At 43.9% G+C, this 13,263-nt stretch overlaps 1 protein-coding gene across 1 annotated transcript in view; it reads right to left on the minus strand.

Moving 5' to 3' along the window:
- RAPGEF5 (Rap guanine nucleotide exchange factor 5) overlaps positions 1 to 13,263 on the minus strand; it is a 237,213-nt gene that overhangs the window by 171,601 nt on the left and 52,349 nt on the right. Inside the window, exons 4-5 of the mRNA XM_036759737.1 lie at positions 7,709 to 7,830; positions 4,487 to 4,655 (exon numbers count right to left, since the gene is read on the minus strand). Coding sequence (XP_036615632.1) covers positions 4,487 to 4,655; positions 7,709 to 7,830 — 291 coding nt within the window. The remainder of the gene's footprint in view (positions 1 to 4,486; positions 4,656 to 7,708; positions 7,831 to 13,263) is intronic.

The raw sequence follows: 13,263 nt of genomic DNA on the forward strand, positions 1-13,263 counted from the left end.
ATTAGCTAATTATTATTAGCACTGCCAAGGGCACTGAGAATAAGCAGTTAAATGACCAGCCCCGAGACATACAGTCAGTGTATGTCAGACTCAAGACTTGAATCCAAGTCCACCTGACTCTGAGGGTGACTCTCTATCTGCTACCTCCATGTTGCCTCTTAGAAATAAGCAACTTTCTAAGATGAATTTGTGGAGTAGGTACAGACCTGCCTTGGAAGAAGAAGCTTCCTCCTCAGGCACACAAGGCTTAGTCAAAAATAGATATAATCACCATCATTACCATCACCATCACCACCACCATCATCATCACCATCATCACCACCATCACCATCACCACCACCACCATCATTACCATCACCATAATCACCACCACCATCATCATCCCCATCATCACCACCACCATCATCACCATCATCATCACCATCATCACCACCACCACCACCATCATCATCCCCATCATCACCACCATCATCATCACCACCACCACCATTACCATCATCATCACCATCACCATCATCATCACCACCATCATCATCACCACCACCACCATCACCATCATCATCACCACCTCCATCATCACCATCATCATCACCACCACCACCATCACCATCATCATCACCACCTCCATCATCACCATCATTATCACCACCATCATCATCACCACCACCACCACCATCATCATCACCACCACCATCATCATCACCACCACCATCATCATCACCACCATCATTGCTATCATAACCACCACCATTGCCATCATCACCATAATCACCACCACCATCATCATCACCATCACCATCATTGCCATCACCACCACCACCATCATCAAGGACACCTTTCCTTTGGCTTTCCTTTGGCCATGCTTTTTCTCTATCCTGGATAAGCCAAATTTTGCAGCTCCCACTTCTTTCTCCTTGTTTTGAACACTGAGTCATCCATGCCACATGGAGGTGAACAGACCCAGAATATGAGACCCCAGGTGACAGTTTTTCCAAGAATTAATATAGTCCCTGCTCCATTATGCAAATGTGTGTGATACAAACACAAATAATATGTTTTTATTAGTGACCCATTTGCAAATTAGTGTGCAGATGACTCATATGTGATGGACTGAAAGTAGAGAGAGAATAATTGGCAAATGGTTAAAGACCAAACCAAACCACTGTCCTTTCCTGGAAAATCTCATAAAATTCAAATGAACATGTCATCCACCTGCCCTCAGAAAATGGCTAGCTCCATTGGAAATATGCAAAATGAAAAGATTTTTTTCCCTATCTTCTTATGAATACCAGTTATAACCAATCCTATACCTATCTCTAGCCCACTGAAGCTTCCATGGGCTTTTCACATTCAGGCTGCCCTCTGAACTCTTTCACCAGGGTCTTTACCCCTACTTTCTTTAAGTCATATTACACACCACTGCCAGATTTCTCCATCCCAAAGCAAAGGACCAGTCAGTCATATTATTTCACTACTCAGAACCATTTAGAAGACTCCTCTATGCCTTCCAAATAAAGTCCAATGTCTTCTGATATTCAGGCTTCCTACTATCTTTCTAACTGCCAAAAATTTTCTACACTTTTCGTACTTTTACTCCCATTAGTCACCATGCCTGGGACAAACTCTACAACAGCACTGATCTCTACCTTTTTGAAATTCTACCCTTTCTTTAAGGCTCAGCTCAAATGACATTTCTCCATCTCCCCCCACTCCATGGGCAAAAATAGCTCCTCATCTTCCTCTTCTCCAACAGAACTCTACTGGTATTTCTTATCCATTCACCAGTATCCATTATATCTATCTGTGTATGCGTTTTAGCACTCCTAATGGACTAAAAGCTCCTAGAAAGCAGGGTTGGTATTATCTTCGCTTTTCTGCAAAAGCTAACAAGGCATTGCACATTAGAACGTACTTAATGAGCCAATGCGTGAATAAAACTCAAAAACTCTCAAATGTATCTGAAGGATGAATGAATCTCCCTCTATTTCTGAACAAGATCATGTTGTCTACTTGACAGGCCCCAGGCCATGGATGGAGTACATCTAACAAGGGGTGGTAATAATGTGTATTCCTGGAGTCTTGAAAATCTAATAAAAAATAAGATGTAAAATGGAATCAAAGGGAAAATCTGCCTGCTTACATTCATCAAGTCAGAAACCATACTAACTATATGCAGTGTATAAAGAATAGAGATTTGCATCATTCAGTTCAAAGGAAACAAAATACCAGAAAAGAACCAATAATTAATCCCATGGCCTCACCCATCTGTACACAAATGTATAACATTACCGTCAACAAACAAAATGACAGAAATTTTAATGCAAGGAGGAAACTCTGATAACACAGATACTACCAAACCTTGGTGAGATGAGACCATGTTTGGATTTTGGCCCTGGAAGGATTTGTTGTTGTTGTTGTGGTGGTGGTGGTGGTGGTAGACTTGTTTTCAGTCATTTCCAACTCTCTGTGACTCCATTTGGGGTTTTCTTGGAAGAGATACTGGTGTGGTTTTCTATTTCCTTTTCCAGCTCATTTTACAGATGAGGAAACTGAGGCAAACAGGGTTAAACAACTTGCCCAGGGTTATACAGCTAGTAAATGTCCAGGCTCAGATTTGAACTCAGGTCCTTCTTACTCCAGGCTTCATGCTCTATCTGCTACACCACCTAGCTCCCCTTTCTGTCTGGAAGGACAGACCTTATTTAAAAGACTGTTTCTTTTAGCCTATCCTGTTGATAGGCTAAAAGGGGTGATGAGAAAGGTAGCTTTTCAGATTAAGATATATTCGTGTGAGAAGATCTAGGCATCAAAGCCAAGGAATCAGTGGAGAATAAGTGGAGAATATCTGGTTAAAGTTAAACTGAAACAGACTCAGAAGTGATAGAGATATTAGAGTATACTGCAGCCCATGTGGATGGGATGAAGAAAGAGACAAGTTCTAGAAATGTCAGAAGCCCGCTGCTGAGACATGGCATATTAATAACACCCTTGATAATTTCAAGTCATCTAGTCTAGGTGAAGAAGATTCTGGGGTCTTAAAAACAACCTCGTAGGCATGGCCAGGCCACTTTCCAAGGTGACTAACTTTGAAAGACCAGGCAGAATGAGAAGGTGGCCACGGAACTGGAGGAGAGCAAATGTCTCAATTATCTTTTAAAAAAAACGGAAGAGAAGAGCATCTTCACACAAGCCAGTGAGCTTGTCATCGGCTTCAGCAAATTTCTGAAGGGATTATTAAAGGGATTGTTAATAAAAACCCAGAAAAGAGCCAGCATCGCTTCCCCAAATAACCAAAAAAATGTCACTCCTGCCTCAAGACAAATTAAGAGGAGCATGGGGGTGAGGACCAGGGAGGAGATAGACCCACTGCCTTTGAACAGGCCAGGCCTCACTTTATGCCCGTGCTCACTTCTGGGCACCACGCTAGGGGAAAAAAAAACAAAATACTGATATGTTGTCAAGTATCCGGAGGAAGATGACCAGGAGAGGGAACCATCTTGAGCCTGTGCATTTCAAGACCCAGCTAAAGAAACAGGGATGTTTAGCCTGGAAAAGGAAAGGCTTAGAGGGTGAGCAAAGAGCTGTCTTTGAGAACCTGAGGGACCATCAGGTGGGAAAGGGGCAGGACTTGTGTTTCTTGGCACAGAGGACAGAGCTAGAAGCAAAGGGTGAAAGTTTCAGAGGCAGACCTGGGCTGGAGACTAAGGGAAAACTTCCTAACATAGCGATGATACAAAGTGGAATGAACATGCTGCAGGTTTCCCCTCACCAGAAGTCCTCCAGGAAAGGTGGTATGACCCCTCCTTTGGAAGGTGGGGGGGCAGAAATTCTCTGTCAGCCATGATCTGGGCCAGGACAGCCTCTGAGCTCCCTTCCAAAGCAGGGAATCTGTGCTGCTTCAAAGATAAAAAGTTCTATACCTACCGCTAACCATGAACGGAGCTCCATCGTTTCAGAGCCCATCATGTTCCAGACCAGGCTCAAAGCTACCAAGCTAGAGGGTTAAATCAAATTCTAACATATGACAAGGATTGAGTAAGAGAAAATGGTTAGGTTGGTTATAGATAAAGGTCAGTAAATGACTTTTTTTTTAAAAAAAGTTGGACTTCCCTTAGGCTAAAAACCAAAATCCATCTCCCTGTCCCCCCCAGCCCCCACCTCAGGCCCTCTGTCCCAGCTGGAGCTCCTCTGCTACTTTCATCCATTTTTACATATTCATGATATAGCATTCCACTATCAAGTGATAGTAATCAGGATTCATTTATTGTAATTTGCCAAACGCTGCGTTCCGATGATTTCCCACCAGGCAGTTGAGCCCTGTTCTTAGGAAAGGAAAGTCACAACTTGACTGATGCCAAGATAGATGAACCCCAGGAAGCCGTTGTTTGGTTCCAAATTGGGTTTCCTCACCCTCTTGATTTGCACCTCCCCATGTAGCAGTCAGAAAGGAGAAGAAGCTGAGTCAGAAAAGGAGGAGGTGACTTACAGGTCACCGTCGTCCCCCCTCGATGGGCTGAGCGGCACCAGCTGCAGCAGGAGGCGCACCCCATTCTGCCACTCCTCGGCCCTTTCGAATTCACAGTACAGGTAGCTGCACTCATCTGAAGAAAACTGGTAGAAAACGTAGGTGTCCTGGAAGTACAGCTGCTGGTCCACTGGGAGAAACAAAAAGGGATCCATTAGTTCGAAAATTTACCCAGATTTCCTCTCTGCCTCATGTTGTAGACACAGTGACACAATAGGTCGTTTTCTTTTCAAATGCCAGGCCTCCCAACAGGGCTGTCTTTTCCTCTTTAAACTTCAAAGCTACAAGGATTTGTGAATAACTCCCTGCTCAGATGCACATTGCAACCCCTCTATAACAATAGACAGTCTTTGAGAGCTCCTGGGATGGCAGCTTTCAAGATGGAATGGACCTTCGAGGTCAGCTTGTCTAGATGAGGAAGAGAAGAACTAGAGAGCTGGAAAGTACCCTGAGAAGCTATCTAAGTGAATCCAGCCATCTGACAGATGAAGATACTGAGGCCCAGAGAGAAGACATTTGCCCAAAGACACACAGATAAGAAGCAGTGCAGCAGGGCTAGAACCTAGGTCCTCTGAGCTCACAGCCAGCTCTTTCCATTATAGCACATGTGTGCGAATCCTGCCCAACTATGTTGACCTGTGCCAGTCATTCACTTTCAGCTTCTGTTTCCATATCTATAAAATGGGGATAATCATAGCATCTACCTCACAGAAGGTTATGAGGTTCAGATGAAATGATGTAAGATTCTTTTTGGTGCTATAGAAATGTTAGCAATTAAAAAAAGGAATATTAGCAATTATTACTATGTGGCGTAAAAATTCAGCACCTTACAATGATAACTGACAGTTACATAGGACTTCATATATATGCTTTCATTCAAGCCTCCTACTACAGATGTGAAAAAAGGGGCAGGGGGAAGTGATTTGCCTCTGGTCACGTAGCTGGTGAGTATCAGCCAATAAGCATTTATTAATCACCTACTCTATCTGGGAAGTGATTAAACTTAAGTCTTCAGGACTCTAGGCTGCTTCTTACCCTGTAGCAGAAAAGGGTGCCAGCTTTCTGCCTCAGCCAGGCTTCCCAGCAGTCTCCTGCCCTGGCCAGGCTTTCCAGCAGCCTCCTGCCCTGGCCAGACTTCCCAGAAGCTTCCCTGCCCCTGCCTAGGCTGGTCTTAGACAACGGTCCATCCCTAGACCCCTGCTCAAAGTCTTCCCAGATTGGTCAGACCTACAAGAATTCACGTTCCCCTGGTGAGGCCTCCTAGGCCCCAGGGTCCCTCCCATGCCCCAAGGAACCAAGGGAGACACTATTCTTCCTCTTTATACTCTAATTTTCACAAGCAGATCTCCCTAAGTTTTCTGTTGCAACTCTTTCAATGACCTGTACAAACAGAAACAATAGGAAATGGAACCTAAGAGGGAAGGAAAATTTAAACGGCTCAAAAATAAGGAAAGCATCTTGAAGTCTTTACAGGACAAGTCTGATTCTGCAGGCGAGGTTTACAAACAAGGCCTCAGGTCATCCAGATGGAGCCCCACCCTTCTGCCCACTGGAATTCTAGAAACACTAACTCTTTCAGATGCCAAATAGGAATTAGTTCCAGTTTCGAAACAGAACCATTAGGGTTAAAAAAGTCAACATATTTCACTTCACTTCAATAACTTAACAAATGCCAAGCACTGCACTGGCCACTGGGGACGCAGCATGGCAGAGCAGAAAGAACAATTCCTCTGACCCTGACACGTGTGGCATTAGGCAAGGCATTCAACCACCCTGGGCCTCAGTTTCCTCATCTGTAACATGGAGCAAATGACTTCTGAGGTCTCTTCCAGATCTAAGTCCATGACCCTACAAAACCAGCCCCTGACCTCAAGGAGCTTCCATTCTGTTTGGACAAAAGAGAGAAGTCGATAGAAGATATTTGGGGTGGAGGAGGGGGATCAGCAAAGGTCTCTGCATAGCTGGAGGGACTCGAGCTGAGGCTTGAAAGATTTTAGGAATACCAAGAGGAGAGAGAGCATGCCCGGCAAAAGGAAGCAGCTTGTGGAAGTGAGTGGAGGTGGGAGATGAGATATCACCTAGAGGGAATGGTGTTAGTTCATCTGGAACATAAAGTATCTGAGCAGGAGCAACGTGTAGCCAGCCTGGGAAGCAGGACCGGAGCCACCCTGGGAAGGTCTCATAGTATTCAGTCTCTTGGTTTCACTGTCTCACTAGAAGGTAAAGGTCACCCAGCAACAACCAACCTCCTGGGCTTCAATATTCCCATCAAAAGCCAAGAGGCCACCATAAGCAGCATGAGATAAAGAATCCTCATCTCCTGAAATCAAACCTTTCCTTCCCTACCCACACCCTGCCAAGCCACAGGAACTGACATCAACCACTTTCAATTTAGCTGCTCCCCTGCCCCCCAGGGCTTCCCTTTCAAGGGTAGCTTTCAAGCATAGTGAGGTAACTGGAAATTGGGGAGCCCTAAGTCTGACTTAAAAGGAAGTAAGCTTTCTCACCATCTGACAAACCAGTCAGGAAAAACCACAAATGTATAGCAATTCAAGATGTTCCTGGTAAAAAAAAATAAACCCAAAACCAAACCACAAGAAAACAAAAAACTAGTGAGGGAATGTCCCAGGGAGGGGAGAGAGGACTGGGAACAGAGCAGAGTAAGCTCTCTGTCATAGCAGGTAGGTCACAACCATTTTTTCTAATATACTGATGACCAGAAAAGACTGCCCCCAACACCTACCTCTCCATAGCACGAGGGATACAAAGATATTCATGATGGCTGGGGGGGAAAGATTGCCAATAGAAATGAGGCATGCTCAGCTTTTGTCCATTTTATAAAGGGGGCAAGGTTTGGTTTGCTAAGGGACCTATTGTTGGTCAGCAAATATATCAGTACTGGTGTAGTAGATCGAGCCATTCTCCAAACCAGAACCATCTAGATTCAGATCACACCTCTGACCCACACTGGCTATGTGACCCTGGGTAAGTCATTTACCCATCTCGGTGCCCCATGAAACTCGCTAAGATTACAAGGAGCAGAAAAAAATAAAAGGTACAGACCTGAATAGATAGAAGGAGCCTCCAAAACGGGAATGCCGTACACCGATGAAGCCACAGGCCCAATAAAAAGAAAGGACAATTAGATCAGAGATACCCACACGCTGGTTTTAGGATACAAACCTGAGAGAATGATCCCCATGTCCAGAAGCAACTGCCACACGCCAACGGCCATCGAGCGACACTGAACAAAAGGACAGTTCTCTAAAAGCCAGTCCACAAGCTCGGATCCCACGCAGCTCCTCCTAGACAAACACAGGACAATCGGCAATGACTCCAAGATGAGGAAAGTCTTTTAATGGCCCTAACATTAAGAGGCGAATGATAGCCCAGTGTCCTGGGCCCTAAGCAGACTCCAGATGGCTTACTGGGCTCAGTCCTGCATCTCGTGTTCTAGGCCAGACACTGATCCGCTGGAAAGTGTCGAGATCGATATTGACGGAATTAAAACCTTGTTACTCAAGAAGGAGTTGGAGGATTTGGGGATTGCTAAGGCTGGAGATGAGTTTTGTACCCTAGCTTCCGATTTAGAAATGGCAAAGACTGCAGAGGGCAGCTAATGAGACTCCTTTTAAAGATGAGGAAAGTGAAGCCCCGCAGGAATGTGGTGGAGGGATGAGCTGGGTCATGGGGTCTACATATGGCTTAACAGTGGAGAGATTTCAGGAAGCCCGGGAACTTAGATGGTGAAAAAGACTCTAATGGAAACCCAGCATTTCCTTCAATCATTTAAAAAACATGATTGTGACAAGGGATCCAGAGGCTTCACCAGATGCCAAAGGGGTCCATGGCACAAAACAGGTTAAGAAGCCCTGGTCTAGACTATCGCCCTAAGCAGCCTCCTAATGCTGAGACGCCACGGCCCTAAGATAAAACAACACTGACCCAGATCTGCTGGGACATGAACTCTGAGTTATCCCACCACTGTGGTCAGGAGAGAACAGATCTCACAATGGAAAGGCCCTTCAAGGCCATCCATTCTGATGCCCTCATTTGACAGATGGAAAACCACTCAAGATTGTAAATGACCCTCTCAATTTTACACAGCTAGTGAGTGGCCAAGGGGCCATTTGAACCCTGGCCCTCTGACGGTACATCTGGCCCTGTCCACTGTACCACACTCTCTTTCACTCCATACTTGGAATACTCTTACTGCTCCTGCTCCCCTTCTTCCTCTTCCTCCTCCTCCTCCTGCTACTCCCCCACTCTTGCTCCCCCTCCCCCTGTTCTCCTCCCTCTCCTCCTCTTATTTTCTGCCTCCTGACTTTCCAGGCTTCCTTCGAGACTCGGCTCAAATCACACACCCATACACAGCATATACATATACATATATGTGTGTGTGTGTGTGTGTGTGTGTGTGTGTGTGTGTGTGTGTATAGACACATATGTGTGAAATGTGTATATGTGACATATCCATAATATAGATATATAATTAAAATATGATGTAATATAAACTGCTATATTATAGATATTACTTTGCTGTTTTCATGTTGTCTTCCTCATTAGAACTGAAGCTCCTTGAGGGCAGAGGTGATTCTGGCCTTTCTCGTGTCCCCAGTGCTTAGCATCAAATTTGGCATTTAGTAAGTACCTGTTGGCTGAATCACTGCCAAGCTCCATATGCCTCAGTTTCCTTGTCTATCACATGGGGAGGATGGACTAAATGATATCCAAGCTCCCTTCTGACTCTCAGTATATAGCCTATGAGCTATGAAAATTTGAAAAGTAAAACTTATACCCATTAAAAGAATTAATCTTAATTAATGGAAATTAATTAATTAATCAAATTAATTTAAAAGAATTAATCTTAATTAATGAGAATGAAGACTATACATAACAAATCTCTAACATAGGAGGCCTGTATGGGGTCATGGTTTGGAACTTTGGACAAAGCATCCCTAAGAGGCAAAGTGAGGGTGCTGGAAAGAGCAAATGAAGAACTTGGAGTCATGAGAAACCTGGATTTGAACCCTGCTTCCAACACTGATGAGCTGTGAGACCTCAGCCTCAGTTTCCTCATCTGCAAGATGGGGATGATGATGCTGGTGGTGGTGGTGATGAGGAAGAGGAGGATGAAGATGAGAATGGTGAAGAGGAGGAGGGAGATGAGGAGGAAGATGAGGAGAAGGAGGAGGATGACAATGATGATGATGACGACGATGATGATAGCACCTCCCTCCCACGGTGGTGAGGAGGCTCAGATGACACAATGGCTATGAAGTCCTTTAAAAGCTTAAAGCGCCTTCTAAATGGGAGCCCCGATGATAACAACGATGAACTACCTAGATGTTAACAGTGACATCACAAAGAGCACTCAGTTTAAAGATTTCCAAACAGAGACAGCAGGAGAGCTGTGAGGAGCATCCAGGGTTCATTAGCAAATTAGCCCGATGATATAATGAAAAGAGTGTTTGATCTGGAGTCAGTTTGTCAGACGAGATTCATTAAGCACTTCCCACAGGACGGATGCATCCCTGTGCTGAGTTATCAGGAATACCAAGAAAGACAAAAACTGTCCTTCTCATCAAAGAGATCACATTCTACGGGGGAGACCACAAATACATCCACAGGCACAGGCACAGTGCCTGCGGAGTCGATGGAGGGCAGTCTTAAAGGAACAGGGGACAGCCGGAATCAGGAAGAATACTGCTCTAATCTCAGCTCCCAGCTGGGTGACCCTCAGCAGGTTGCTCAAGTTCCCTGGGTGTTAGTTTCTTTACCTGTAAAATGGAGTTCATAAAACCTGTAGCACTGGCCTCACAGACTCATTTTGAAGATCAAAAAAGACAATGTGTGTGAGCATTTTTAAATCTTCAAAGCACTCTATGAATGTCAGTAATTATTATTAATGTTGATATAAAAATTCTAATAGGTGCTGTTAAAAAATCTTGGGGCTTAGAAAGCATTTCACAGAATGAGCATCCCTTGCTAATTATTTCTTCTTAAAAAAATAAGTTTTTAGTCAGGTTCTAAATCATAGATTAGAGAAAGGAAAATTAAAACAACTCTGAGGTACCACCTCAAACCTATCAGATTGGTTAAGATGACAGAAAAGGAAAATGATAAACGTTGGAGAGGATGTGGGAAAATTGGGACACTAATGCACTGTTGGTGGAGTTGTGAACTGATCCAACTATTCTGGAGAGCAATCTGGAACTATGCCCAAAGAGCTATAAAACTCTGATAAACCTTTGATCCAGCAATACCACTTTTAGGGCTGTATCCCAAAGACATTTTAAAAAGGAGGGAGAGGAAGACATATTTCTACAAAAATACTTATAGCTGCTCTTTTAGTGGTAGCAAAGAATTGGAAACTGAGGGGATGTTCATTCATTGGGGAATGGTTGAACGAGTGTGGTATATGATTGTGACTGAATACTATTGTGCTGTAAGAAATGATAAATAGGATGTTTAAAAAAACCTGGAAAGACTTACGCAAACCAATGCAAAGTGGAATGAGCAGACCCAGGAGAACATTGTACGTGGTAATGGCGATATCATATGAAAATCAGCTGTGAATGACTTAGCTACTCAGATCAAGGCAACGACCCAAGACAACCCCAAAGGACCCATAATGAAAAATGCTATCCACTGTCAGAGAAAGAACTGATGGAATCTGAATGTAGATCAAAGCATACTATTTTCACTTTATTTTTGTGGGGTTTTCTTTCTCAACATGACTAATATGGAAATATGTTTTGCATGATTACACACTTATAACCTATATCAAATTGCTTACCATCTCAGGAAGGGGAAGGGGAAAGAGGTAGGGACGGAGAGAATTTGAAACTAAAATTTTTTTAAAACAAAGGTTAAAAATTGTTTTTCCAGGCAATTGGAAAAAATATTATTTAAAAAAAAAGTTTTATTGAAGTCTTTCTTCTTTTTTTGTATCACCATTGTTTCTCCCAGTATCCCTCCCTGATGGCCTCCCAGAGAGCCATCCCAAAGGACAAATACTATTTTTAAAGACTGAGAATGAAAAAAGAGGAAAAAATCAGCATAACTGACCAATATGTCAACATAAATACTAGCTATTATTAATCTAGTCAAAAAATCTGAAAATAAGTACACTGCACGACACTTTGTGGAACTTCCACCTCTGCAGGGGGGGTCCAGTGGGAGCATCTTCTCATATCCTTCTTCTGAATCTTTCTTCTTTACAGTTCTGCAACACTGACTTTTAGGGGTTTTGTGATTTCTCTTTCCACTCCGTTGTGGCAGTCATTGTGTATATTGTCTCTTGGCTCTATTTAACCCCTGGGCAAATCCTTGAACCTCACTGAGTCTCAGTTTCCTCATCTGTAAAATGAAGATATTGGGTGAGACAGTCCCTGAGGCCCCCTCCAGCCCCAGATCTGGGCTCCTGTTATTTTCTAACAAAGGCATGTCTTGAGACTTTGAAATAGCAGATGTTCATTGTGAGTCATGAGGAAGCAGCCAGGCGCGTTAGCCATCAGCATTCTGCACAGGTGAGTGAGTGGCTAAATTATCCAGCTAAGGTGCTTGGGAGCCAGCCTCCGACTTCTACTACTGAGGAAGTGTAGTGTTTGACACACAGATTATTTCAAAGTCTCCCAGATGAAGTTGTTCCGCAAGCTGACTGGCAATGTGGCTTTTCAATTTATTCGTGGAGCTCACATAATGGGAAACATTCAATTTCTTGCCATCGTGTTAGCAACTTGTGTCTATGTCCATGGAAGAAAAAGCCATTTCTGGCAGATCGCCAAGGATCTGAAATAGCAAGACTCCCTCTCTCCACCCCATCTCCCACCTCCAGGAACAGGTGGAGTGTTTCATGCCTCACTTGTCTCCTCCAAGATCCTGACTCATTTCTCTCTTCTCAGCGTCTTCCAGGAGAAAAATAACGTCAGTCGATTCCCCTGGAGATGAGAGGAATAAAACCAGGAGCTGCCACAGACGCTGAGGCCGTGGTATCCGGTTAATGTGGTGAGACTGAGTCAAAGCGCTGTCAACTCGCTGCCAGTTCCCACAAGGAACCAGAAATAGGTCCTGCTCCAGGTGGAGACTGGAATAACAACCACAATATTAACTGACATCTAGAAATTGCTTCAAGTGCCCATATTCTTATCTAAGCCTCACAATAATCCTGGAGGGGAGGTGCTACCATCATCATCCCCATTTTACAGGAGAGTTTAACTTGCTTGTGTTCACATTCATGTTTAAAAAGCATTGTGTCAGAGGCGGGATTTGAACCAGGTCTCCCCTGACTTCAAGGTCAGCCCTCCTTCTACTACATCACGCCAGCTTCTCTATACCGGAGAGACAGATCTATCTGGTTCCGCTATTACTTCAGTGAGTTGTTTCAAAAGACCAAGTACAGGATGGTCACTGGAGGTTTGGGTCTAACAATCTACCTGGGACACTTTTAAGAAGATCTAATTCTTCCAGTTTTGGGGCTAGCGTCTCTAGAGATACTGCAAACTTTGGTCTAAAATAACGACTGAATCTATTAAGATGAAATTCAATAGTTATAAATGTAAAGTAATGATCTGGGGGTCTTAGTGGACTGCAAGAACCATCTGAATCAAAGAGTATAATATGATTGCCAGAAGGCTGAACGAAATTTAGGTTGCACTAAGGCAAAGAATCTAGGACTAAGGAAAGCACAGTCCCGATGTATTTAGCCTTGGTTAGAGTATTGTCTGGAGTTCTAG

The sequence above is a fragment of the Trichosurus vulpecula genome, chromosome 5, assembly GCF_011100635.1.
Source record: "Trichosurus vulpecula isolate mTriVul1 chromosome 5, mTriVul1.pri, whole genome shotgun sequence".
NCBI classification, from domain to species: domain Eukaryota; kingdom Metazoa; phylum Chordata; class Mammalia; order Diprotodontia; family Phalangeridae; genus Trichosurus; species Trichosurus vulpecula.